The sequence below is a fragment of the Patagioenas fasciata genome, chromosome 3 (assembly GCF_037038585.1).
Source record: "Patagioenas fasciata isolate bPatFas1 chromosome 3, bPatFas1.hap1, whole genome shotgun sequence".
NCBI lineage: Eukaryota > Metazoa > Chordata > Aves > Columbiformes > Columbidae > Patagioenas > Patagioenas fasciata.
The window spans coordinates 44480913-44507983 of record NC_092522.1 but is presented as its reverse complement, the minus strand read 5'-3'; the positions used below and the strand labels follow the sequence as shown (position 1 = coordinate 44507983).

The 27071-nt window shown below is 37.8% G+C and overlaps 1 protein-coding gene and 1 long non-coding RNA gene across 5 annotated transcripts; one reads left to right on the top strand and one right to left on the bottom strand.

Moving 5' to 3' along the window:
- Positions 1 to 184: 184 nt before the first annotated feature.
- LOC139827559 (uncharacterized) lies at positions 185 to 9438 on the bottom strand. 3 transcript variants are annotated; one of them, XR_011738303.1, is made up of 5 exons: positions 9332 to 9438; positions 8255 to 8515; positions 3946 to 5492; positions 2140 to 3767; positions 185 to 1532 (listed from the first exon to the last, which is right to left on the bottom strand). It is a non-coding gene; the product is annotated as an uncharacterized lncRNA (long non-coding RNA). The 3 variants fall into 3 exon arrangements; XR_011738304.1 differs by having other exon boundaries at positions 3882 to 5492; positions 8296 to 8515; XR_011738302.1 differs by having other exon boundaries at positions 8296 to 8515.
- Positions 9439 to 9496: 58 nt separating this feature from the next.
- Positions 9497 to 26801, top strand: EXO1 (exonuclease 1). 2 transcript variants are annotated; one of them, XM_065834511.2, is made up of 14 exons: positions 9497 to 9620; positions 10223 to 10396; positions 11766 to 11885; positions 12782 to 12905; positions 13869 to 14006; positions 14224 to 14436; positions 16165 to 16352; positions 17163 to 17259; positions 17414 to 17630; positions 18595 to 18844; positions 20073 to 20553; positions 21031 to 21132; positions 24472 to 24665; positions 26452 to 26801. In XM_065834511.2, the coding sequence occupies exons 2-14, from the start codon at positions 10236 to 10238 to the stop codon at positions 26591 to 26593; spliced, it is 2427 nt and encodes an 808-aa protein (XP_065690583.1). In that variant the 5' UTR covers positions 9497 to 9620; positions 10223 to 10235; the 3' UTR covers positions 26594 to 26801. The 2 variants fall into 2 exon arrangements, with proteins under 2 accessions (XP_065690583.1, XP_065690584.1); XM_065834512.2 differs by lacking the exon at positions 9497 to 9620 and adding an exon at positions 9648 to 9787.
- The last annotated feature ends 270 nt before the right edge of the window (positions 26802 to 27071 follow it).

The window sequence follows — 27071 nt, the reverse complement described above, 5'->3', positions numbered from 1 at the left end:
TGTGTTGTTGCTCAGCATTGCTGTTTACTTGAAGAGCTTTATAAACACCAAATGGGAAATGGTCCCAGCCACAAACATTTTACACAATTATATTATCCAATTGTCTTTCTTAAGTGTCACGAGAAAAGCAGAGACACTTTATTTCTTTGAAGAGATAATCAACTAAGGTACTGCACAGAGTAAATTAGAAGAAAATTTTTTTTTATTGTGTGTTAGAGAACAGACGATGCTACTAGAAAGAAATTAAGCACAGAGAAGCATACTAGGCAAGTGACACTTCCAAATATACCCGCTCATCTTCAAGTAGTCTTTTCAATGCTGGATCTAGTAGAAAGCTGTGTGTTAACAGACTTGCTGGTATTAGCAGTGGACTTTCTCTATGTCAATGTTGCTATATTCCTTTGCAGGTTAGTTTCTTTCCACTGGCATCCACAATTATATTGCAGACTTTAATGTTCCAGGTGTATCAGTTGTTTTATTGTTCCAGACCATTACTGTAGTACAGAAAGGTATCTTGACAAGATAGACTCTTTCAGCATGGCAGAAATTCATGGTTGTACTGGCTGCAGTAGTTAGTTTGCCAGAATTTCATTACAGCCCTTGCTAGTGCTTTACAAAATCTGGGACGTTCTTCAGCTGCCCTCACCCACTGGGGTAGTTCAAGCTGAATGGCATCAATGGTGCCAGAACTACAGGAACCAAAAGTCTTTGTTATGTATCCACCGCTATAATAGCTCCCATTATTTGGGCTAGGATTGGATGGAGAAGGCACGCAAACATAACTGTAATTTTGATCTTCAATATATTTACCCAAACTTCTGTTCCCTGAAACCAGAGTCTCAGAAGAAACATTGACTAGCTGGCTGGCCAGGTGGCTAATTGAGGAATATGATGCAAAGAAAATGCCTGAGTTGAGGGAAGTTTTTGAAAGTGTGTAACCTAGTTCTATCCACCGTTCAGGATGTGCTTGTCCATGGATATCCAGAATCAGGCCCCCTCTCATCTGTGATTTTGCAGTGGTCAAAAATCCCATATACTCCTCCCAGGCCTGCTCTGCTTGGGGAATTCCAAAGGAGGCTTCATCCTTTTCCCTGTTAGCATCCATCTTGAACCTCTGCAGGTGGTTTATAATGATATGTGGGAAGAAGCCATCAGTAATTTTGTTGATTTCTTCAGCAAGAGACTGAGCCAGCTCTATAGTATACCTGTCTTGGTTGGTAGACACTTTGCATTTCTTAGAATTTTGAGTACTTCCAGGAGGACACTCATGAGAGAAAATACAAGAGGATGACTTTGCATCCCAACAAGCAGCTTCTCGATCAGGGATTTCTTTGGGTTCCATTGACCCACCATGTGGGACAGAGAGAATAAGGTTCATGTTGCCTACCTGATATTCTGTGAAATTATTATGACCAAATATAACCTCTTTGCTGCCAGTGGCTTTCAAAAGCAAATATGAAGCGGAAAGAAGGAACAGATGCATATCCTTCATTTGCTGCTAGAAGACTCAGCAATATGAAATATTTCAGTACCTGCATAAAAGCAAAAGACAGAATTTAGGTTACTTACAGCTGGAAACACATGAGAGACTGTTCAGCTGCTGCTGGAATAATTAGTTACTGGTTAACGTATTTTAATTTTATTCCATGTAGCACAAAGAAGAGTACTTATACAAGAAACAAAAATGAACAGGGAACTTAGTGTGGTTAGATGTAACTGATGCAGTTTCCAAAAGAGAGGATTCTCCCAGAATAACAGGGCAAGGGAAACGGTAGGTTACTGGACATCCTTCATTTCCACAGAAAGCACAAACACTATTTGATCATCCTATCTGATGCCAGAGAATCACTAGATCCCAGAAGAATATTTGAAATTTTTTTTTCCCACCAAAGCCTCACTTTTTTTGCACTTCCAGAATGTAAGAAAATTCTAATGAAATTAGATAAAACATCTATCTCACTGACCTGTGTGAAATATTTTTCTGTTATCCACATGGTAACAGAATCTAGAGGCTATGTCACCTCCAGCTAACACTGGGCTTGTCTAAAATAAGCAGATTGATAAAAATTACGTGCTACCAAGATCCACCTTTAGCTGTGTTCTAGGCTGAGTTAATTTGATAGCATTATAGATAGGTACCAGTGAGCGCATTTAGGAGTGACTCCATTCTCTTTAGTTTTCAAGTCTACGTTCTCTTCAAGGGAGCCAAGATATTTTTAAGCCATTTTCTGGAAAGCTGGAATTCAGCAAGGTGCTGGTTTGAGGACATTACATCTCTAGAAGGCTGAGAGTCTTGAGTGTAACTGTGTTGGACGACTGTAAAAATGAGTGAGTAAAGTCAGTAAAGAGCAGAATAAAACAGGATACTTCTCACTTCCATGAATTAAAAAAAAACCCTCAATATAGGTCAGATGAGTATGTAAATGGATGCATTTGCAGATGAGGGGGGCTGCCCTGTTGTCTCTTTTCCTGCTGTCATTACATCACCTGTAGAAATGCAAAGGATAAGAGGAGCAGACAAGAGAGAGAGTGAGAAAGATGATGTGCAAGAATCTGTCCACAACACATGGCCCAAGAGCACATAGGAAAGCACCCAGTAAGACTGAGATGGCGGGGTGTAGTATGAAAACACCCTCCCATCAGCTGCCTACTCTAAGAAAAGGAGAGGGCAATTTCACCCAAATAATGCAGCAAAAGATTCTTTTCCCACTATGAGGGAATCCTGCTGGCTTTTTAGAGACAACCTCCACTGTGCACTGAGCTGGTCCACGCTGAGGAGTCTTTCCCCAAAAGCAGATATTTATCTTCCTCTCTTCTTTCTGGGCTGGAAGTCTTGTAAAGTCTTTGAGCTGGAATCAGAGCCCTGAGAATCTCATCTACAGATTTCCTGCAGCGCATGATTAACAGCTTTTTTGGTTTCTTTTTAACCCTTCAGTTAAAAGGCCCTTTTACTTGAGCTAGTGGCTTAAAACAAGCTTTTATCCAACTCCTCGTATAGTCCACACTTCACTTGGTAGTTCAGTTTGCATTATTAGAAATGTTTCGGAAATTAGTATTTTCAAACATTATTCAAAATCCCTTTTCTTGGGAAAGCAGGCTGCACATGCAGTGTGTAAGTCTAGGAATAGCTTACGTCAGGTGCAGTGGGGCCCAGCACCAAGTTAAATCAATCAACAGCAGCAACTCCCAGGTGTTGCTCACCTGCCTCAGGACTCTGGTTGCCTTGGCTCCAGGTTCTCACCTTAAATATGATGACACAGCTATTCCTTTCCCACCACCTGTCAAACTGTTTGTCATCATCTGCAGCAGTTTCCTTGTATTTTTTGCAATATCTTGTTAATGATTGACTCAAGCTGCTAACTACTAGATTATGCCTTAAAGATATATGGAGACAGCTTTGTTTAATTCCCAGGCTGGAAGAAAGTGGCCTTGGCACACCTCAGGCTCTGGACAGACTTGGAGAGCGTGGAGAAACTCAATGACCCCAGACTGTTTTTAAAGTTTTCTGGACAATATGGAGGGGATGCAGAGGAAAACTGTTAAATCACAGTAATACAAGCTAGAACTCCTCTTCTGGACTTCATGATAGCAAAACACACACACACCTTTCTAAAGGATTTTAACTCAAAGGGATGGTGTTTGGAGAAGCACAGAAGCACCTGCAGCTACGAGGGAATGCTACAACATTTACCTGTTTGTCTTGTTCAGCACAAGGGTGAGGTCCACGTGCCCAAGGAACAAAATGACTGTAATAGGCTCCAAGTTCTCTGTTGATCATAAGTAAACATACACATTATTGTGAGGTGAAAAAAAAAATAAAAAAAAAATTGACACTATTTTAAACTGCTAGCGATCACTGCAGGACTAGTTTGACGATTTACCTATAAAGAAAGGGAGAGAGAGTTGTTCCTGCCTCTGCACCTTCAAAAGCGAAACTCAACTGACCTTTGCACTCTATTTCAGCCAGGGCTCTCTCTGTCCCAGAGGTCTCCAGGGGCTGGGCTGAGCCATGCAGCTCCATGCAACAGAGGCTTTGTCGGCACCTGGATGTATCATTTCACAAGGAAGGATCACAAAAAGGGAAATAAAAAAAAAAAGATGCACTGGTTAACTGGAAGCTTAGCATTCTTTTGTTCTCTATACTGACATGTTTCTAGAGATCAAAAATTTCTAACCAGTAAAGGTGGCAAAACTGGTAATGCAGAGGGTTTTGAGCTTTAATGGCAAAAATGGGTGTCCTAATTCTGGTTTTGGTTTTTGGGGTCTTCTGAGGAAAGTCTTGGAATTTTTCTGAGACTTCACTGTAGGAACGGTGATGGGATACATCTGTTCATGTGTACACTCATCTGTGCATTTGAAGCTGTCCATTATCTCTTCTTGACTGAGAAAATACATTCTCTCTGCTCAGAATCACTCCAAAATATGCCTGGCAGAGAAAAGGACTGAAACAACTGGAGACAGGGAACTGAAAAGACCTCTGAGTTGAAAAATAAAGATAAAAGGACAGATTGGAAAGGTTGGGATTGGAGTGTCCTTTGGAATACAGGAAGGAGGTGAGAGATCTCAACATGAAGGATGGTGAAAATAAAGCAATTTCTAATAAGGCGGCAGAGAAGCATGAAAGAAAGGCAGAAAAAGATGGGGCAGACTACTGCTTTGTTTTGTTGGTGTTTTTTTGTTTGGTTGGTTTTTGTTTGTTTTTCACAGCAAATCAGCCAAATAGAGTTAAATGCAAGGGTAAAACACTATCCATGGTCCTCCACGATACTTTTTCAGTTTTGGGTCCATGAGCCAGCATGGTAGGATCACATTTCCTGGTGTTCTCACTTTGGTACTCATGTGCAGGAGCTCACAGTTACGTTACTGACTGACAGGATCCCATTCTGTTTCTCATTATGTATCATTTCACATTGTATTTAGTAAGGAGTACAGAACAACAGCTACCCAGCTCATTGTCTGTGATAACTGGTGTACTGTCTGTCCTTTTCAATATTTTCATAAAGATCAAATAGGCAATGCATAGGTATAATAATCTGTAAACTGATCCGGTTGATTTAAAAAATGTGCCTCTTCTCCACATCTTTGGGCTTCTCATTGTAGAGTAAATCATGAACCAGGTTTCTATTAAGCTTCTACAAATAGTTATGCAAGATATTAAAAATAATTACTTCTATGTGTTTTCTTGTAAATGGAAATTCCTTCTAAAAATGAAAACATTTACACACACCCCCAACAACAAAAAAAATGTCGGGACATTCTAGTACCTCTAGAAACAAGCTGGACCTGCAGGCTGATTAGTGCTGAGGAAAAAAATCTAAACACATCATCCTCCTGCAAAATGGGCTGGAGAGCACTTTATTTTCAATACCTTTCAAATGTCCTTGTTCTACATTCTGTTTTGAATCTCACCTTATGTCCTGTGGTGAAAACTAACACTGAAGCAAGCAGAAGGGCCGGGGACCTGAGCAGGATATGAGCATTTTTCTCCTTTCCTGGCAAAATGTCCAAAAGCAGAGGAGTGTTAGAGATACAGATGAGAAAGCACTTTCTGGGACCACATTATGGCTATGTTGTCTCTGAGTGACTAGCAACTGAAGAGGGTTGTCATTTCTTACTAAGTAGAAGCCTCCAGGATGAGTCTGTGCCTGGCACTACAGGAATTTAAACATTTTTGTTTAAATTATCTGCTTTTTCAGAATTTTTGGAATCCAAACAAGTGGACAGCCTTCCTGCTAGACACTAATACATACTTTTGTTTTCATGATGCACATCATTAAGAGACTGCCCATGGATGCTCCTTCATATACCTGAGAATTACTGCTTGATCACTCAAAGCAAACTCGGAGACCTCATAGCAATGGAGCAGATGACCAAATCAAAACATTGGTAACGCATCGTGATGGCAGAGAGCAAGTTTCCACTGGCAGTAGGAAGGGAGGGGTTCACACAAGTTATACCTCCACCCATTTCCATGGGATTACTCATGAGCAACTTGGTTTTGCTATTCACTGGCAAGATGTGGATTAGTGGTTCTTTGCCTTCAGTGGAAAAACCCAGGACACAAGAGAAGGTCAGATGAGCTTGGCACCTCCAGCCAAGCATGCTATCAACAGACATCCATTCAAATATGACTTAGCTGGAGTTGACCTCAAGGATCTTCACAAGGTATTATTTGGCAGAGCTGTGTTCCCTTTGTGACCGCATTCTCATGAAGAAGCTGACGGGCCCAGACCTTACTGAAGTGGTACGGTTCGCTCAGGAAGTGAATGCGGGAATCACCCTCACAGAACTCTTCCCTGGAAAACTAATCCAAGAGCTGTGCTCACCCAGCAGTGAACAGATAGGAAATGTGACCAGCCTAATGAGGTTATGTGGGATTCTGATGCAGGCAATTAAGATGGCTTCTCTTCCCTTCTGTACCTGTCAGGGGCTGAAGGCTGCAAATGGTATTAACAGTTCAACAGAATTAGTAGGTTAAGTGAGATACTGCTCACATAAATCATGCTCTTGGCCTGGCCTGACTGAAGCAGATGGCAGTTGCAATAACAACTATATAATCTGGGGTTTTAATGACTTTACTAACATTATTGGTATAATATTTTCTTGATAAATGAGGAGCTTTTAAAAACATTTCCTCTGCTACTAAATATAGTTTTCAGGATGTCTTCCTCTAGACTTCTCTCAAGTCTATACAAGTGGCTACATGAGTTTGCTTGTGCTATTAAGGCCTGGCTTCTTAGCTAAGCTAAAAAAAAAGTGTGAAAATATGCTGTCCATAAACGGAAATTTCAAGAAAAGGCAGATAAAAGGTGCAATAAATGTAACTCTGCTACCTACTGGAGAGAAACCAAATTTGTTTTCCAACACTGATTAAATGGTTCAACTAACTGCCAGCCAGACTTTCTGAAATAAGTGATCAAATTCTTAAGCAGTGAAGACATTATGGTGGCAATAAAAAGGAATTAACTGTATTTTTGGACAAGCTAGTATAAACCAGGAATCTGATCATCAGACACATCACACAGGGATAAGCCCATCCGAAAGTTCCTAGTCACGTAGGAAACAGAGAAGGGGGGGGGGGGAAAAGCTCTTCAAGGTACTTTGAAGTGAATTTATGCTGTTGCATTTATACTACTTATTGCATTTATGCAATATTTATTTATTTATGCTGTTCCAAGAGGCCAGGAAGGACATGTACAATCATGTTGTTCATGAATGGACAACTTTATACATAGAAATAAGTAATTTCCTGTGTGCAATTACAAAAATACCAGATATCCAAACTCCGTGAAATTTCAAGCAAAGTACTACATTTGATTCCTATTCATCTCTATCACTTTTCCTTTCTTCATGATTTCTCAAACTCTCTACACAGAGACAGATATCCCCTAATCAGGATGCAGTCACCAGCTTCACAGATCTCTACTAAGAGCAGCTTAATAAAGCAGTTAAACATCATCATGCTTTCTTTTTTAATTTCAGAAAATCAGTAAATAAAAACACCTACTCCAGTGTGGTGGTAATTTTTATTCTAGAACGTTCGCAAGACTTCTGGTCCAGCGATCTCATTACTTGCAGCTGGAGACATGCACACACATTTGTTCGAGTGTTATCTGAGTGCTAGCTCAACAAATGAAGCAGACATGCAGGTTTTTATGAGGGCAGGGAAAATTTGCATAATTCAGTATTGCATGTCTAGTCTCTCTGTTTCATCCTAATTCTGTCCCCATTCTTCTGGAGTTTGTAGACTGCATTTGTTCTCTTTAGCAAAATATGAAAACATATTTCCTGAGGACAAGAAACATGAGGAAGATCAGTCTGAGACTGTTCCGGGTTCCAGCACATGTGCTGCCAGCAGTGTTAGAGAATAGAAATATGAAGAAATTAAGATGGGCACTGTAGAGTCCCTTGTCATCCTAGTCTGTAGTACATGCAGACAACATGCTGGTATCAAACTATGGTTACTGTGTTTAATGTGTCAAATAGGCTGAACAAGATGATAGTGCAACAGGTGGTTAAACAGGAACTCAATCCCATGCATGAGACTTCCCAAAACACTAACTAGATCTGTGAAACAAAAATATTATTTGTATGCCTTTTTGTATGTAGCTGGACTATTATTGTAAAACTCTCTTGTGCACCACTTCAAATTTCAGTATGTGATAGGGATGTTTAGGGCTTTTTTTAAGTGAAAGCCGTTATAGTAGTATGTAAATACCAATTTAAAATTACAGTTTTGACAACCAGCTCTTACATTAACTCCAGGGTTTCACTGCTGCAACATCCATCCCTCACCTCTTCCTTTGCAGTCCGTGACCTGCTTCCATTCTCTCCTTCCCCGTTCAGTGGGTTAGCAAGAGGACTCAGTCCTTAGACCTCCCAAAATTCTGTGATGCTTTTTGATTCCAGTATACTTAATGTTTAGAATTTTCTTGTTCATTGTTGTTATCCATGTGCTGTCTTCAACTGCATGTCATGGATCCTTTGCTGTAATTGAACTGATCTGGACCAATGACTGTGAAGAATATTGTCAGAAATGCATCATCCGGTATGATTGTCACCTCAAAATGACTCAATCCGAACACAGGTCACAGCAATAGTACTAACTGATGGTTACTGTATCTAAGTTCCTTATTCACAGATCAGTAACTTTTACTTACTGGTGTTTAACTTCTTCATGTTTAAATATTGCAAGAAAGCTACAGATACAAATACATTATTACTTCTATGGTGGTTCCTCTGCTGGCTGATTTTTTTTTTTCTGACAACTACCTGAAAAACGTTTCCGTATACCAGGGTACAGATATGACCAGACAGCAAGTATAAAAAGAAAGAACTGAAAATAAATGCTCAATACTATGATGACACACTCTTTCCGGGATGTTGACCATAATTTTCTCCGCTAGCGACTTAGTGGTTATAGAAAATTTGCATTAGGAAGTATTGCAAACACTAAGCTTTCAAATACATGTGTTAGTCCCAAAGTAAGGAGCTATGGTTTACAATTTTTCTACGCTTTACTGAGAGACAGCAGAACTGAGTTTTGCACAGTACGTGCTCACTCAATGCTACAGCACTGAATCTATTTCAGTGTATTGAATATATTCTAATATTTTTGCAGATGCTTGCATTAGCTGCACTGCCTTCGCTAGCAGTAAATTTCATGGTTTCCCCTTTAATGTCACCCCCCTCAGAACCCCATTCCTCAGCATTTGTGGCCGCCCTGCAAACACTCCCTCTTTAAATCCTCGCCTTTCAGGCTCGGTTGCGAATGAAAGTGAAGGTGCCGTAAAACTCCCGGTACCCAATACAAGAGCGATTCCGAAATTACCAGCCTCTCAGCGTCAGTTTCGCCAGGGAACCGAAAGCCCGAGTCACGGCGATCCCCAAACGCCACGCCGAGCCGAGCCGAGCCGAGCCCCCTTACGGGGGTGGAGCTCGCGCCTAAGCGCGCGGGGCATGCTGGGACGTGTAGTTTTCCGCTGGGGCGGGGCCACTACCCTGAGCGCGCGCTGCTTGAAAGCCCCGAACTGCTGCCGCGCGCCACGGCTGAGCAGAGCAGAGCGGCGCGCGTGGGGACCGGCGCGCGGGCGTCCACCCCTTCCCCCCGCCCTAGCGAGGTACTGGCGCGCGGCGCTCCGCGGCGGTTGGCGATCGTGTCCCCCGGTTTGTGCCTCCCCTTTCCCGGGCAGCGGCGGCCCGCGTTGAGGTAGAGGCGGCAGCGGCGCCATGGGGGAGGCGGCCCCGAGCCGGCAGAGTTGCTTTAGGCTCTCTCGCCCCCGGACAGGTACGGTTCGCCGTGTCGGTACGTGCGCCCCGCTGTGTGGAAGCTGCTCGGGACGGAGCGGAGGCGTCCATGAGGTCCCGCCGGCCTCTGAGCCCCCGACCGAAGCGGGGGGAGCGGCCCGTGCTCGGCACCGCTTGTGCGCCCTCCCGACCCCGCTGTCGGTAGGGGGGCGTGCGCGGGCCCTGCTGCCCCCCTGCGAGCCCGCCGGGAGCAGGGAGATCCGTCCCTGCGGGCCGCGCTCGCCGCTGGCTTCGTGTTTTGCATCTCTTCGGAGGGCGGTCAGGAGCTGCCGCTGTGCAGGGTGCGCGACGGCACTCGCAGGAGCTTCTCGTGTCTGGTTCAGCCCGGCACCCTGTCTGCTACCTAACCTGACGTTCCTTGTGCACAGATCGACTGTCAGCCTCGTGCTCACGCTTTTCGTTTTCCCGCCTGCAGTTTAACCAACATCATGGGGATTCAGGGTCTACTCCAGTTTATCAAGGAGGCTGCTGAACCTACCCACGTGAAGAAATACAAAGGGCAGGCGGTAGCTGTGGACACCTACTGTTGGTTGCACAAAGGGGCTTATGCTTGTGCTGAAAAGCTGGCCCGAGGAGAGCCGACAGATCTGTAAGTCTTTGTTAGGTTTCAGTCTCTACCCTCTTACAAACCGGAGTTTTGTTAGTTTGGTTTTTCGTGAGCTAAAAACTAAGTTAAGGCAGTTTCACTTCTTACTGTTGCTTCTGAATTCTCAGTCTCAGTTGTACTTTTTGGGAATGGAAATACTGGTTATAAATAAATTGTTTTCCAGACTGGCACTTTAATTATAGTGTAAAGAGTCCTTTCACGCTTTACAATTCATCTGAATTGAGGTATTACATAGATACACCCTTATTTGCTCCTGTCTCTCAAAAATCACAATTATTTTTCAGTCTATGTTTTGTAGCTTTAAATCCGGTTTCTTTAGTGCTCTTATCCTTAGTGTTCCTAAGCCCTGTCCCCTTCCGGACCCCTGCTGGAAAGGTTGCACATGCTGTTTTAAACAGTGTCCTTAAAAGAAAAAGCAAAGTTGATTTTTATACGTATATTGAGCGTCCTTATAATGCACTTTATGTTTACAGCAGCTATTAGATTTTAGTTCTATGCTGCTCATGAAATGAACTCCTACAGATCTGTAGAAATAATGAGTAAGGAGATCAGAGGTCCAAGCAAATGCATAAAGTCTGGAATTCGCTACAAATATGTAACTATGGGACAGGGTTGGAAGGCAGTGGAGGATTGCCTCCTGGTCCATACACCACCTTCACTGATTAGTACAGTTTGGGGTGCTCTCCTGTCTTTTGGAATATTTTCAATACTGTGCCTCTATTTTTATTATGGGAAGACAGGTTTGCATGTCTGTCTGTAGCATGTATCCACCATCTGGAGAGAAAAGTGGATAGTTCCACAAAGAGAGGTTTAATACTCTATCACTCCTCCACCTCTAGAAAAGTGCACTTAGTCTGCCTTTGAAAAGGCTTCAGGGAAAGATAATGTACTGTACTCATCTGCCTCCTGTTTCCCTGGCCATTATGAATCAAGTTGCTGAAACTAAAAAGATGATCTGTGTTTTAACTTGTAAAGTTTTTTGGCAGTGTTGAATCCTAACATAAGAAAATCAAACTGAATTGTACTCAAGTTCTCAATTCATTTTGTGTAGGAGTATAGGGAGCAGTCAGTCCAGTTCTGTGTTGGGAGGTAGAACATTTGTCTTAAAAACAAACAAACACAACACAGAAACCCCACCACCACCAAACAAACAAAAAAAACCCAAACAAACCAGCGTCCAACTGTTCTTAATCTTTTTGTGATGCTGAGGCAATATATGGCCCATGATGATCCTTGAACACTAGTTACTCTTAAACTTACAGTTCTCCTTTCCTGCAAAGAGAAGATATGTAATAGACTTGTGTTTAACAATAAGGTTTATATTTCTTTTCTTTCGTTATTGTTGATACAGTTATGTAGCTTTCTGTATGAAACTTGTTGATATGCTCCTCTCATTTGGAATTAAACCAATTTTGGTATTTGATGGATGCACCTTACCTTCTAAGAAGGAAGTGGAAAAGGCCAGACGAGAGTAAGTACTGAACTGTATTGAATTGCAAGCAAAGCAGCATGTTTAACAGTATAATTCATTTTTGAAGTTGAAAAACCTCAAACTTCATCTAGTTAGTAATCTGTGGTAAACTTCCCTGTGATGTAATGTTATTTAATTTAATTCACATTTAAAAATCATACAAACCTCTTCTTAGAGATTTTATTCCAAAAATAGAAATACATCTCATAAATGAAAGCCCTTCTATAGAGGAAGGAAGTAAACCTCTGAGCATTAGTTCCTATAATGTATTAAAGGCTTTTAGTTTACTCACTGTTGTGATCTCTGGACAAAAATATTTCTTCCCAATTCAATTTTCTTTAAAAATAACACCACTTTCTTCATCTTTCTCTATAAATAATCAGATGAACTTGCTTCATGTGTGGATTCAGGTCCCTGTGTAATGGGACTTCTCACAGAAGTGGTGAGAAATTTTCACTGATGGTTTTTATTTATAAATTCTCATGAGATATTTGTTTCCTTCAGTGTGGAGCTAACAATTTCCGATGTTTGAAATTAAGTAAATTATGCCTTCTGTCTTCTAAACCAATAAGTTTCTAATGTTAGATACTCCCAAGTTTCATTGAACCTATTTTACTGCAACCTGAGGGTGGGTGAATCTCTTCTTTTACGCTGCTGATTTCAGTTCTTGAGTTGTCACTGTTTTCTGAGAAAATATTGTAAATTCAACATGCCAATCTATTCATCCATGTCAATAAAATGACTTGGTTATTCTTATGTTTTAAAAAATTACCCAGTACAACTGATTTGGGAAATGTTTATCTGCAAAAGAATTTATACCCCCCCCCCTTCCTGTCTGTCTTTCTTACTCCTTTCTGCTAATCCGAGATTGGTGGATGTTTTTGTTTATCTTTCAGGAAGCGTCAAGCCAGTCTTCTGAAGGGGAAACAATTGTTGCAGGAAGGGAGACTGGCAGAAGCTAGGGAATGTTTTGGGCGCAGTATAAATGTTACCCATGTTATGGCTCATGAAGTTATTAAAGTAAGTTGTCGGTGCTGTTGATACTGACAGCGGTTTTGTTTGTGTGTTTGATTTTTTGTGTCTTGTGTTTTTTGTTTTTTGGTTTTTTTTTAAAATATCTATGCAAAAGGTAGCTGTCACATCACTACCTCTTCCATGTAGACAAGAAAAATATTCCCCCCTTCTTAACCTCTAATTCAGGGGTGTCAAACTCATTTTCACCAGGGGACATATCCACCTTGCCTTTGCCTTCAAAGGGTGGAATGTTATTTTAGGACTGTATAAATGAAGGAGTAGTTACACTTATACAGTTCTAAAATTACATTTGGCCCTTTGAAGGCAGCGGCGAGGCTGATATATGCCCCAGTGAAAACGAGTTTGACACTCCTGCTCTACCTGGATTATGTTGGGTACTGTTAACAAGCTTCAACTTGTGCAAATAGTGATGATGTGTCAGTTGAAATATACCTCTTCCTACTGCTATGAACTTTGATAACACCAGCAATTTTACTTTTGCTGCACAAAACTAAACACTTTTTTTTTTTTTTTTCCCTCAGCAAGTGCCTGAGAATAGACTAGAGAAAAAATTTTGGCTGCTTAAAAACATTTCTAGTAGATTTTTGCTCTCCTTCCCTGCAGTTGTAGGACCTTTATCAAAATAGTATTACATCTGTTGTAGTGCTGTGTTCCTTTGTCCAGAATATAACTTGCATGAGTATGAAACTGGCACTTGTGGTCAGATGCAGTGACCATGGTGTTACAGGCCAACACAGGAAAGATTGTTATTGAAAACCTGTTTATATAGGTCTAAACTGCTTGAAACGTGAGTTTTGAGCATGAAATATTGGGCTGTAGGGAGGGATGGGTATGTGACCAAAAGATTGTGGTTGTAGTTTAAGGTAGAAGTTGTCATGCTTTCAGATGTCTTAAGACAATTACCGAAAATTGATGCAAAGTGCTTGTATGCTTCTTGTTTACATATAGGCTGCACGAGCCCGGGGAATTGATTGTATTGTTGCACCATATGAAGCTGATGCTCAGTTGGCTTATCTTAATAAGACTGGCATGGTTCAAGCTATAATTACAGAAGACTCTGATCTTTTAGCTTTTGGATGTAAAAAGGTATGAAAGGAAACACTGATATCCTTTACCTCTTGCTGATCCTTAAAAGCAGAGTTTGAAGTTGCCAAATGTGTTTAATGTATGAATCTTTTCTTCTACAGTAAAAGGGGGAAACAAAAGAACGAGAATAGCATCCAGCCCCTGTTGTTGCCACCAAGTACAGTGAACTACCTTATATGGCTGAAAGTTATTATTTATGCTTCCTCTTAATTTCCAGGTGTTTCTGAAAATCGACAAGTTTGGAAATGGACTAGAGATAGATCGAGCTCGACTAGGAAACTGCAAGCAGCTTGGAAATGTATTCACAGAAGAGAAATTCCGCTACATGTGTATTCTTTCTGGTTGTGACTACCTCTCCTCAATTCACGGAATTGGGTTAGCTAAAGCATGCAAGTTACTAAAAATAGCAAACAATCCAGATATTATAAAGGTAAACTTGGTTTTCCTTTGTGCATTGGCTTTTTGGGAGCCTATATGAGTATATATATGAAAATAACACTGAATTGAAAATATGAGGGGTTCTTGACTTCTTCCGTTTTGAGGAGAATGCTAAAATAAGTATTTTTTTTTACCTGTGATTTAAAAAGACTCTGAGCTAAACTTACTCAACTGTTGAAGCTATTATGTATTTAATGAAATATATCGAACTAAACTGAACTAAAGAATTGTTCTAATCCTTCAAGGACATTCTGTTTGAGGAGAGGTTTTTTTTTTACCTCATTACATGCATTGTCTTCTGATTTTGCAGATTAGTTATTAGAACTGCTAACTGAACGCTGTTATTCTTGTATAAGTACACTTTTATCTGTGGGGGGGGGGGGGCAGGAATTGGGAATTTTTATTCCTTTTTTTGCATTTAATTACATACATGTGGATACAGACATTTAAATATTAGAAACATTATGGAAGAAAAGTTTATGGTGCAAAACAAAAATAAAGTAGGTGCTTTTTGTTTGTTTCTTATCCAATGTATGAAATGAAAACAAATCTAGATTAGGAAATACAGAGGCTAAGAGAGTGGGAATAACTTCTGTGTAGGTAGTAAGGGAGAAGAAAGATTTTTAAGAGCTAATAAGAAAAATACCTTATGTGGCTTTGCTGGAGGCAGGTAAATGTAATTTAGAAAAGTATTTAAATATGCAGTCTAACATATTAAGTTACTTGTGTGCTCTAGTGTGTGTGGGTTTTTTTTCTCATATGCTGTATAGAAAGAGTTTTAGTTTGAAAATGTTTTGCATTATGTAAAGCAGGCATCAAAGCAACTGGTTTGATTGGTTTTTGTGTAACTAAAAAGGGAACTTAGGACTTTTCCCATATGAATCATGGTTTCCTTTAATGTATCTCTTTTTGAACAAAATGTTGGGAATTAATAATTTGAAAAACTTTTCACTTAGTAATTTGTTGTGATTAATCACGTTCGTTTTCCAATGGTGTTGGAAAGTCATAAGTGAGTCAAAAGATATAAAGTATTCCAACAGTACGTGTTCAAACTCTTACTTCTTAATTAGATGGGTAAATTTCCCTGCATTTAGGATGCATGGCCAAAACAGAGTTTCTTCTCTCCAAATAAAGCAACTGTATCTTCTAACAGTATGACAAATTCTGTCTTCAAAAGAACATAATCTGCCTTCTGTGAAACTGGAAAATGTAGAGATCAATGAGTTTTTAGGAACTTCCTTTAGAGTGGTGCAGTAACAACATATAGGAAGAGCTACCAGATCAATATGTAGTCGTTTGTAGTGAGTAATGGAGAGGTGGGGAGAAATCTGATTTCATTTGTTTTTTCTATCCTAAAAACACCTGTGTAACTGCTTATGTGTTCTGATAATATAAATTATAAAATTTGATATGCATTAGTTTAAACAAATGTACCTTAGGAAGGTGTTCTTTATTTCTATTCAGATTCTGTATTTATTTATTGGACGAGAAATATTTTTAAAGAGTTGAATTGTGTTATTTATGTGATGGTAAATGACTTGAAAGTGAGAAAATAATGTACAGAACTTTTTTTCCTTCCCCTTTTTAAGTTGAATCTGTTTGTTGTAGCAGGACACACATTCTACATTTAATTACAAGCAAAGATACTTAATAATTGAAATATAGTTAACTTTTTGTATAACTTGTTTAAATGATAAAGTTGAGTAATTTTTTTTTACAGGTTATTAAAAAAATGGGACAGTACTTGAAGATGAATATAACAGTACCAGAAGAATACATACAGGGTTTTACACGAGCCAATAATACATTCCTTTATCAGTTAGTTTTTGATCCTGTCAACAGAAAATTAGTTCCTCTGAATGCATATGGGGAAGATATTGATCCAGAAACACTAATTTACGCAGGACGGTATCCTTTGTGCTAAAACAGCAGAGTGGGGAAGTAAGGGTGAGCAGATGTGGGATCTTCTGCTTTTCATTGCTTCTGTGATGAACTTCTATTTCTTCGTTGCATCTCTGCTGTTGACTAAAGCCTGGCTTGTATGCAATCTTAGGAAGTTCTTTTCACTTTTGCTTTAATTTTAATTAACAAAAAGTGCAGAGACTGAGTGACATGCCACTTTAGGTGGACACTGCTGATTTTTTTTTCCTTTTCTTTTTAGAAAACAACTCATTAAATACAGATTATATTTAAACTGTTTAAGACTGTCTTTAGCTTCTGCCCATGTTAGGTGTGTTATCTCTGCCAGTTTAATTCTTGCAATCTGGGTTCAACTTATTCCCTAATCTAAGCATTTCCTGTTTTACCATGTATTTCTTCCTATAGAACAAGTAGAATTTTGCCACATTTGTGCAGCATAAATTTCAACATGTAAGATTAGGAAAATTAAAAAAGAGAAGGACTGTTGATGTAGCTACTAGCTTTGTATGTTCATCAAGCTGCCTAAACTCTGGCATTTCCAGAAATCAGAAAGGAGAAAGATTGTAACTTTCCTGCTGATGAGTGAAGGTTTTCCTTTTGAGTTTTTTTATTTGCTGAGCACTGCAGATCTATTGCAATTGTTGTTGCATTAGACTGAGCCATGGGTAGTAGTATTAATGCTTTTGGTTGATATTCTAGCAGTGCTTTTTAGAACAAAAATGGGAAACAGCTTTCATGTCGTGATTCTTGAAATTTGATGTAATATTCAGATATTTTCCTTTAATATGATGGGAACAGACATTTTGGTGATGATACTGCCTTTCAAATTGCCATTGGCAACATTGATATTGATACAATGGAACAAATTGATAACTATAATCCTGACACTGCACAGGTAATGCCTTTGTTCTGAAGTTATATATTAAGATTTTCATGTGAGTCTGAACATTCATGAAAAAATGATTAAATGTCATTATATGCTAAATGAAGAAATCATATGTAGAAGGCAAAATTATAAACTTGTGCCTTTTCATTTATTTATTTTTCAGCCTGTGCAGCAGAGAAGTTGTGGCTGGAATGACAGACCTGCTAATCATGTAAATAGCATTTGGAGCAGAGACTACAAGCTTGGCCATAATGCAGATACTGTTCCTCACAAAATGCAGTTACTAGAGAAACCAACAACCAAAGGCATGGAGAAGATAATTAGTGTTAAAGGACTAAAACTTCCAGTCAAAGAGCTCTTGGCAAAAAGGCCAAGGAGTGGTAAGTTTTCATTAAAAGAAGGCTATAAATAACAGTAGGTGACTGTGAGGAAAGAAAGCATTTTATCTTGGGATTGATGGCATGAGATATTAGAGGCCTAACTCTTAGTTTTTGTTGTCTGTATTCTGTTTTTAACAAGCTGCCAGACTAATGAATATTAAAGCCTACATAATAATTAAGGGTGGCAGCAAACTTTCAGCAGCACTTAATTTTAACTAACTTAAATTTGCTATAAAATTTCATTGCTTTCAATTTTGTCATGTTTAATACCATCTGTTCTATTTTATAATTTTTTTTATTATAATTTCCATCTTAAAATGGCATCTGAAGCAATGGGAACAACCTTGTTTTCCTAGAGTTTGTATTTGGTGAGCCAGAAAATTTAAAGAATGTTTTCTGTACTCTTCCAACACTGTGCTGCCTTTATCCCCTGTATCTCTAGTAAATCTATGCTATCTTGTGTTCTATACCACTTAAGTTTTATGCTCTGAAATAAGCTGTGGGCTTGTAATAGAAGCAATTATTTTTCCCCATCGTGCTTCATCTGATATGGTTAAGTATTTTCTCGTCCTCTGCTGCCTTTACTTTTTTATTATGTTGTTAGGGCTCCTTTTTTGTCTTTGTTACTCTTGATATCTTCCTGCTCCCTGGTTTAGCAACCTGCCTTCAAGTCAAATTCAGTTTTGCTTTTGAAGTGTTTAAAAAACCAACCAACCAAACATCATGTTTCATTTTAGCTGTGTTGCCTTCACTCCATCTGCCTTTTCAGAGAAAGTTACTTTGAAGGCTATTTACTAGAAAACAACTGTGTTAAAGTCTTCTAAACTGTAGTGTCAAGAATTTTCCTACCAGACCTTATTTTTTTTAGGCTTGTGAGTGTAAATATGTAATGCTCAATTCTTTCATAACTGGCTAATTCTAGAACACACTTGTATACTGATACTTACGTTGTCTTTTGATTTAGACGAAATCTCAGATGGAGATCTGTTGAACCAATATTCATTTTCAAAAGCAAAAAAATTGAAGGAGGAGAGTGATCATGATGGTCAAGCACAAAAGTGTGTCTCAGCAATACAAAACCTTGATTCTTCAGGGAGTTCTGTCACTCAGGAAAGCTCTAATGCCTTGCCCAGAGTTAGAAATAAATTTGCTTCCTTTCTACAAAGGAAAAACAAAGAAAAGGATGCTGTAGTTGTTCCAGGAACAAGAAGCAGGTATGATTGCCTCACATGTTTTAATAAGTAACAAAATACTATTTGCTGTCCTGGTTGCTGAAATAATCTGAAAACTGAAGAGGAGGAAAATGTTACCTCAGCCTATTTTATGGAACTGTATTAATGCACCTGTAGTCCTGAGCAGAGACGGAGAACCATTTGTGCTAGGTATACTGTCTATGCATGAACTAGGTAGATAAATGGTTTTTTTTACTGCAGAGATAAAGACTGAGGCTATTCAATGCAGTCTAGCCTCTGGGTATCAAAATTAATTAGGAATTGACCATATTTCTTTTTCTGGTAAAGGTCATATGACATATCTCAAAAAAAAATAGTTGCTTTGTGCCAAATATTTAAGCAGTGAGTAACTATATTGACTTATGTTGATAGGGTTTTTTGTTTGTTTCAGTCATGCCAAACCTCATCATACCGTATGACAAAATACCTATTCATATTCCATTCAGTTCATGCTCCTGATCTCTGTACCAGCACTTTGAGAAGAGAGAGTCTGGGTTTGCTATTTTTTTAATTGGCTGTGTGTTATGGGTTTTTGTTTCAACTTGGCCACAGCTACTTGAATTGGTTTTGCAAAATATTATCACAATTATGTATCTTATAATGTAATATTTATCTTAAATAATTTGAATATTTTTGAGCTGTGTAATTTTATGGAAGAGTCTAATATTGATGTTCTTTAGTGTTAACACACACCTTCCTGAGTTTGAAGACTTGTTATGCTGCATCAGAAATTGGGAGTTGTCAGCAGTAGTAAGTTCTCTAAAGCGATGGTCAGTTTCTTAAAAAGCTCTGACTTCCACTTAGGAGCTGCTGCTATAGCATGGTAAAGAACTAAATAGCTTCTAGTTCTCATTGAAACACTTTAGCATTTCTTATCACTGCTGTTGAGCTTTATGATAATTAATGAAGATATTTTTAAACTTTGTAGGATTCCTAGCTGTTTCTCCTTCCAGATTAAGGATCCTATTAGTATATCAGTTAATTAATTACATGTTTATGCATGCTTTTTTCACTTTTTTTTTTTTACTGTTGCCTATTAAGTACCTCCCTGAGGGACTAAGACTTTACCAATTGTCAAAATAATTTGTGTCTGCAAGTGGACTTCAAAAATAAAATTGATGGATATAGACGACTATTGGATTTTGGATATGACATACTTATTTACAGTAACTTTCTTCTCCATTGCCTTCACCTTTTTGTACTTTTTTAGGTTTTTCTGCAACGATGCAATTATGTTTGATAGTACAATAAAGAAGGATGATGGTGACCTAACTCAAGATGCTGAGCAGGATTGCCAGAAACAGGAAGTAAAACATGTAGCAGAAAATGTTTCTCAGTTTTCAGAAACTGAAAAATCAACAAGGACTATCTTTACATCTCCTGGAGAAACACAGAAAAACTGCTTCCAGTGGTTTAGCAGCCTCATACGTAATTCAGGAAATCCTGGTCCATCTTGTACTGTATTTTCACAGCAGTTTCACCAGCAGAGAAGCAACTGTGCGGTATCCCAAGATCAGATCAATGGGGTACAAACAGAGAGTGGGGCAGCGTGTGGTGAATTGGAGGAAGAATCCTCCCTCTTAACAGAACTGGAACAGTCATCGAAGTCTCAAAGTTCTTCTGAGCTGTCCGAATGCAATTTGGAGTCTTCAGAACTACTGCGTATTTCTAACAACAGTTCAGATGCAGAAGTAAGAATATTACCCACTGTTTCAGTATTTACTTTCACTTTAAATTATAAAAGAAATCAGGCAGCAAAGTCTTCTCTTCAAAATTATACACTGTAGAATATGTAGTTTGTGCTAACAAAATTTGTCAATGCTTAACGTAGTTATATAGAATGGATTGACTTACTAGCTTAAATCAAGTCTGTTCTCTGGTTTTAGTTTGTCTGCAGTCTTTCCACTGCTACCACTACGGTGGGTCCTAAAAAATCCTGGTAGGCTGGTTTTCGTTCTGTGCTTTTTTTTAGTCTCTGAAGAAGTCCTTTCAGAAAGCATATATGTGTCACTATAAAGTTGTTAGCAGAAAATAAGCCCAGGTTTTTGTATAAGTTCTTAGAATTACTTGTAAGGTATATATGTGTAAATATAAAAATATACTCTGTGTTAAAAATGAAACAAGACACAAACCTGTTTTAAATCCTAATCAATTTTCTTTTGATGAAGGAATCTGACTTAAATTCGAAACTGGTTGGTGATCAATGTATTCAGTCTTCAGTATTTTCTGCTCTTCAAACTGACAGAAAAAGAACGATCATAAAGACAAAGGTAAGAATTCTTCTAACTTCACTATGAGCTCTAGTAAACTCTGAAAATCAGTTTTTACTTTCTACTAGTTCATTCTACAACTCTTACTGAAACATCTTAAGCAATGCACGTGCTGGCAGGATAAAATTATATACTTGTTCATCTATATCAGAGTTGGGTTGAACTATAACCAGTCCACCTATGATTGATATCACAGTTGCAACTTGTTTGGGAATTTTAAACCCTTCAGCATAAAATAAGAAGCTAAGACAAGGCAAAAGAACACATCTTAATTTTCCTCAGGCATGCTAAATACACAGGATTTATCATACAAAGTGCAGTCATGTTCGTAATCTAGATATATTCACAAGATGCAAATTCATTTATTGCTTGTTTTGATAAATCTGCTAGTTTAGCAGCCTCCTTCCTCTTTTTACTAGAAAAAATGTGTTTAAATGTCAAACTATGTCCCTTGTTTTTGTGACATTTCTAAGAGCTTTACCCATTTGTCTAATTTACCGAACTTCTAAGACCTTAACAGCTAGAAGCACACTGACTCCTTAGGCATTGTCATTAGAATTGGCTAAAATACTCTTAAGTCGAAGGAAGACACTTTCATTCTTTGGTGTACACCCTTACTAACTTTTTTCCTGATAGACTAAAAAGCGCAAGCTTCTCTGCCAACCAAGAATATTGTGCATGTTTTGTATAACAGTGACATCTTGTGGTCATTGTTAGGAACTTCTGTGTTAAGGAGGAATTCACATCTTTATTCTAGAATAGCTGGAACAAAAAATCGATGCTTTTTCATTAGATTAACATTTTGCCCACTTCTAGTCAAAAAAACTGAGCTATGAAATGAAATTGTACTGGGATTCAGAATTTTATTGCTTTTGTTTTAAGAATGTGTTTAATCTGTTTTGCATAATGTTTTGCTCACCTTAAAGTTATATTAGGGAATACACAGTGTGAAAGTACTGAGATAATATAAGCATCCTATATAAACAAATTTTCAGGATGCTTGAAGCTCTTCAGACAATAGGAATCTGCTGAAAATCCGAGGACAGCAGGGTTAGTTTAAAACAAGCAGCTACTAGGAGGGTATTTTTGTCCATGCATTCTGTCTGCTTCCTTTATGTGCTGGTAATAATATAACACTTGAAATGAATTGGACCAGGAAACTGACCTGGCTGCACACTAACTTGATAACAACAGCCAAAAGGCCAATCATGTGGGCCCACCCAGACTCCCAGGCTTGTGTGAGTCATAGCACCAGTAAGACAACTGGAACAAGTAACCAGGATTGAAGAGGGGAAGGTAGAGATACAGAGAACCACTTTTGGCTCAGTTTTCCCTTAGGATTGCTTACTGCAAGTGTGAAACAACGGAAATCTTTGCTTGTCCTAAGTACAGCAAGAGATGCTAAAGCGAATTAAGAGTTCCAGATTTAGGGAAGAAGCAGTCAATCACTTAAAACATAAATTATTCTTATTTTGGTAAGCTGAATAATATAGCTGGTCTGTGGAGAAATTTAATAACTGGGGGAGGTAATCTGGGGAAGTTATCAACCCTTATCATGATTCAAATCCAAAATATGAAGTATCTAGCTAGTCAATTTTTATATCAAAACTAATAGAAGCTTTTCACCAACAGGTGACTATAAGATAATGAGGTCTCTAGGACCTTGTAGTTTTCTGTGATAGTATTCCAGCTGTGTTTTCTACTGCTAATTATTTTCCATAATTGCTGCAAGCTCAGCATGAGGGTGATACTGACAAAAGAGAGCAATGTACCCTGGTTTTTAGTTTCTTAGTGAGTGTTTGACGTGTAACTTTGCCTACTTTGGGATAAGTGAAGTTGTAACTCCAATATAAGTCAGTACGACAAAGAAATGTAGGATTATGGGTGACTTGATGAGTGTTTCAAAATTTCTAAGGTAATAGATAAACAGCAAAATATTAAGAAGTGGGGAGCTTTAGGATTTTATTATTTTTTTACTGTTATCCTTGTTATAATTTAATCTTAAACTTCATTTTTTTTCAATTTTTATTTGGGATTCCAAGATCTGTTTAGTCTATTCAGGTAGAAACCATGTAATTTCAATTTAAATGAGTATGTGCAGTTGGGAATCACAAAATGTGATGTCATTTGGAAAGAACTGAAGTATGAATTCTATTTGAAGAAAAGGCTGCTAACCTTTTTTCATTTCAAGAAAAAAGGCATTAGGTGGTCAATAGTAAATACTTGGATGAGGAAGAGCTATTTGCATTAGTTAAGTGAAGCACCTGAAGTAGGCAGAGCTGTGTCATCACCAAAGGTGATCCAGCAAAACAGATAATTCATTTAGAGCAAAATGCTTTATTCTTAACATTGTCCAAATGGAAATAGGTGCCTTATTTACAACCTAAGGTTGTAAACTAATCTTATGTAGCCAATTATAAAATAAGAAGTTACAACTGTAGGCAGTCACAATCTCTGCTGTAGGTATTGTATTTTGATAATTACATTTTGGTTCTCATAGTGCCAGATAAAAGCTAAAACAGCAGGCTAGAATTGAGTGATCACTTGGAAGCTGGTAATTGAGGGTAGTTTGCACAACAAAGTGACAGAATGTCTCAAACAGTAAAAGGTTCTAGTGCTTCCATATGGCTACTTCCCAATAAAATGGGGAAAAAAATAAGTGTATGTAATACAGAAGAAAATGATGGAATATATGAACAAGTTATTTCTGGCCTTTTGCCATGTGTGAACTTACTTGGTAAAGAAAGTTTTAACTTTGTGTAAAAGTAGATTATGTATATTTGAAAACTGTGCTCTGATTATGCACATGTAGTACAAGTAGGAAGAGTGATTAAATAGATAGCAATAGGTATAACTTCTAATTTATGAAATATGGTAAGCTACTCAAAAAAAAATCCTGCAGATTAGGCTTTAGTGTGGTTTTTTTGTTGTTAAAATAAACTTCTTAATTTTTGTGCATGAAGTTCAAGAAGGCAAAAATGATAAACAGTATTTTATCAGTATTAAAAAGCATCATAGCAGCAATCAGAGTGGTTATCAGCCAGTTAGCCTGGTATTGACCCAAAAAATTTACAGGAATATAAGAGATTGTGGGCGATGAGTATATGAAATATAAAAACCGCACTGACTTTTAGGAATTAGGAATTAGGTCATAGCAAAATGAGTTTCATGTACTTGTACATATGAAAAAACGCTCAGTGCTAGATGTAGTAGTTCGGATTGCATTACCTCAACACAATGTAAAGCACTTTATTTTTGATTATAAGCTTTGCAGCATAATTCCTGTTGCTTACAGGTTGCCATTTTAACCATTTGTGCTGTAATATTAAAATCTCACAGGTTCCTGGTTTACATAAATCCAGCTGTGTAGGATCGCATATTGTAACAAAGCTCAAGCCATTGATACCAGCTAAAGTAAGTGGATTAAGTAGGAAACTGTCACCTGTGCAAAAGAGAAATCACTGTGATGTTGAAAATAAGCTGGGACTGCAAGCGGCCATTGGTGAACTCCGGAAAAACTTCCAATTTAAAAGGTGAGTGGCTTAGCCTTTATTTAGCATCCTGTATACTTTTTTTTTTTTGCTGTAACCATGAAGTATGATTTGTGGTAAATATGCTCTTCTAATTACTACTTTTTTCCAACCAGGAAAATCTTTCAGCTAAAATTCATTTATTGAAATATTGCATTTAGTTTAATGTCATTTATATGAAAATTATTACCATTATTTGACATCAAATACCAAAAGGCATTTGTTAGTCTAAATGCAAAAGCTGCATAAAAGTTGCCAAAATTTCTTGTATTCAAGGTTCTTTCTACTTAACTTTATGTGCCTTTCACATTTTGAGATGCCTGATTGTCAGAAGATGATGGTGAATTGATGAAATATTTCTGTTAGCTGAAGTCTGGTTACAAGAAACATTTTTGCACGTTATTCTTTTCCGTTGTGCACGGCTTGGCTAACTTGAAGTTTCTACAAATACCTTCAAGTTTTGAACTTGAAGGAAAAGGATTATTTTAAAACAAACAAACAAAACAGAAGTGTAAGTATTCTAATTTACGTTATTTCCATGGACTTGGGTAAAAACTCCTAGTGACAAAGCTTTCTCAGCTCCAAGTAACAATCTCAACTTTGAATAATTAAATAAAATTTTCTCATTAACCTGAAAATAAATGTGAGTAGGACAAAAGTATTCTCTCTGCACTGAGTAGTATTAATAAATGTGAGACTGAACATATGTTAAGTCAGATTAATATATTTTGGTAGGTTTGAGCCTTATGGTAGGCTATTACATACAACTGATTTTTGTTTAAAAAATATTACTTGCAGTATTAATGTTTTTAGAAATCTTACTATTTATTACCCTTGCTAAAGGATAATATAATACTTTTATATAATATATTATCTTTATGTATATAATAATAATATATAATATCCTCATAATCCTTTATTATCCTGGGTTAAGAATGACAGTTTCAAAGAGGAAGTGAAAGTGTTTGTGTATGCATTGCTTGACTTCTAATTGGAAATGTCTGACCAGGGTAATTCACAAGGAGAAAACTCATTATGTTTTGATTTATCAGAATACAGGCAGATAGAACAGAGTGAGCCTAGATGGCACTCTATTCCTTTTCCCTGCTGATGGTTCCAAGACTTAGTTCCCAATATCAACATTTTGTCCATCCAGTTTTGGGTGATCTGTAATTTCTGGATATATACTTGGGATATATATTTTTATGTACATAGAAGTGAATAATATATATAAAGTACTTTTACATTAGCTTTTAGGGGATTCTTTCCTTAATTTAGTTCAAAAAAAGATTTTCTCACTGCCAAGACTTACTTAGCTCTGAGTATTCTGTTTATTGTTTATTCAGATTTTAAAATGCTTCTAAATTAACAGTCTTAAGAATTATATCATCTGATGGCAAATAAATCATGTGAGACACTAATCTGTTCTATCCTAATGTTAAGACTCATGGGATATATAGGAAACTAGTTATTTAGAAGACCTAGTGTTAAGGAACACTGTATAACCCAGAGTATGATAGGGTGCATACAGTCTTTCAGTTATAAAAGTAATAGCTATTATTTTGTCACAAGATACTTGGAAGAGTTGAAATCTCTTCCAGTGAAGTTGTTCAGTTGTAGCGTAATTAAAATTAAAACTCTCCCTAACAAATTTTTATTTTGGGCTTATCCATAGATGAGTGAGTTAGGTGAGGGGTCTTGCTTTGTTATAACTCATGTTCTTACAGACATGTGGTTAGAAACATATAACATTCTTGGGTTTTGTTGTGTCTTTGTTTTTTTTGTGCAGAGAGTATGAAAAACTTCCTTCTTGTAAAAAGTCAGATCCGTTGTCTCCAATCAAAGATAATATACAGCTCACTCCAGAAACAGAAGAAGAAATCTTTAATCATCTGGAATGTAGTCAAGTTCAGAGAGCTATATTCCAATGAACTGTATGCTATGGATAGTAGGATGCATTTTTAATCATTGTAAAAATTTGCCTTCTCGATATTTCATCAATATAGAAAGATGCATTGAAAACCAACTGTATATTTTAGTCTGACTCGTCATTTTTCATGTCTTTTATAAAAGTGTGAATGGAAAGGTACAGTTCTATACTGACTGGAATAAAATCCTTCAGATTCCTGTGTTCTCTTATTCAAAGTCCATTCTAAACTTCTATCCAAACTTTCTTCAGCTGCTCTTGTGCTTTTTATGTAGGTCACACATGCAGTCCAAGCTTCTACAACCGCTATGGCTTTGCCTTTGTACAACAGCAGCAGAACAAGTTTGTGTCTTAATTTTTAATAATCAATATTTTTTTACCTCTTCCTTCTTTCCTCTTGAGCCTAATCTGGCTCCAAGACAGTAAAACTGCTGTTCAGTGTTCACAACAGCCTTCACTATATTTCCAGCACTCCAATAACC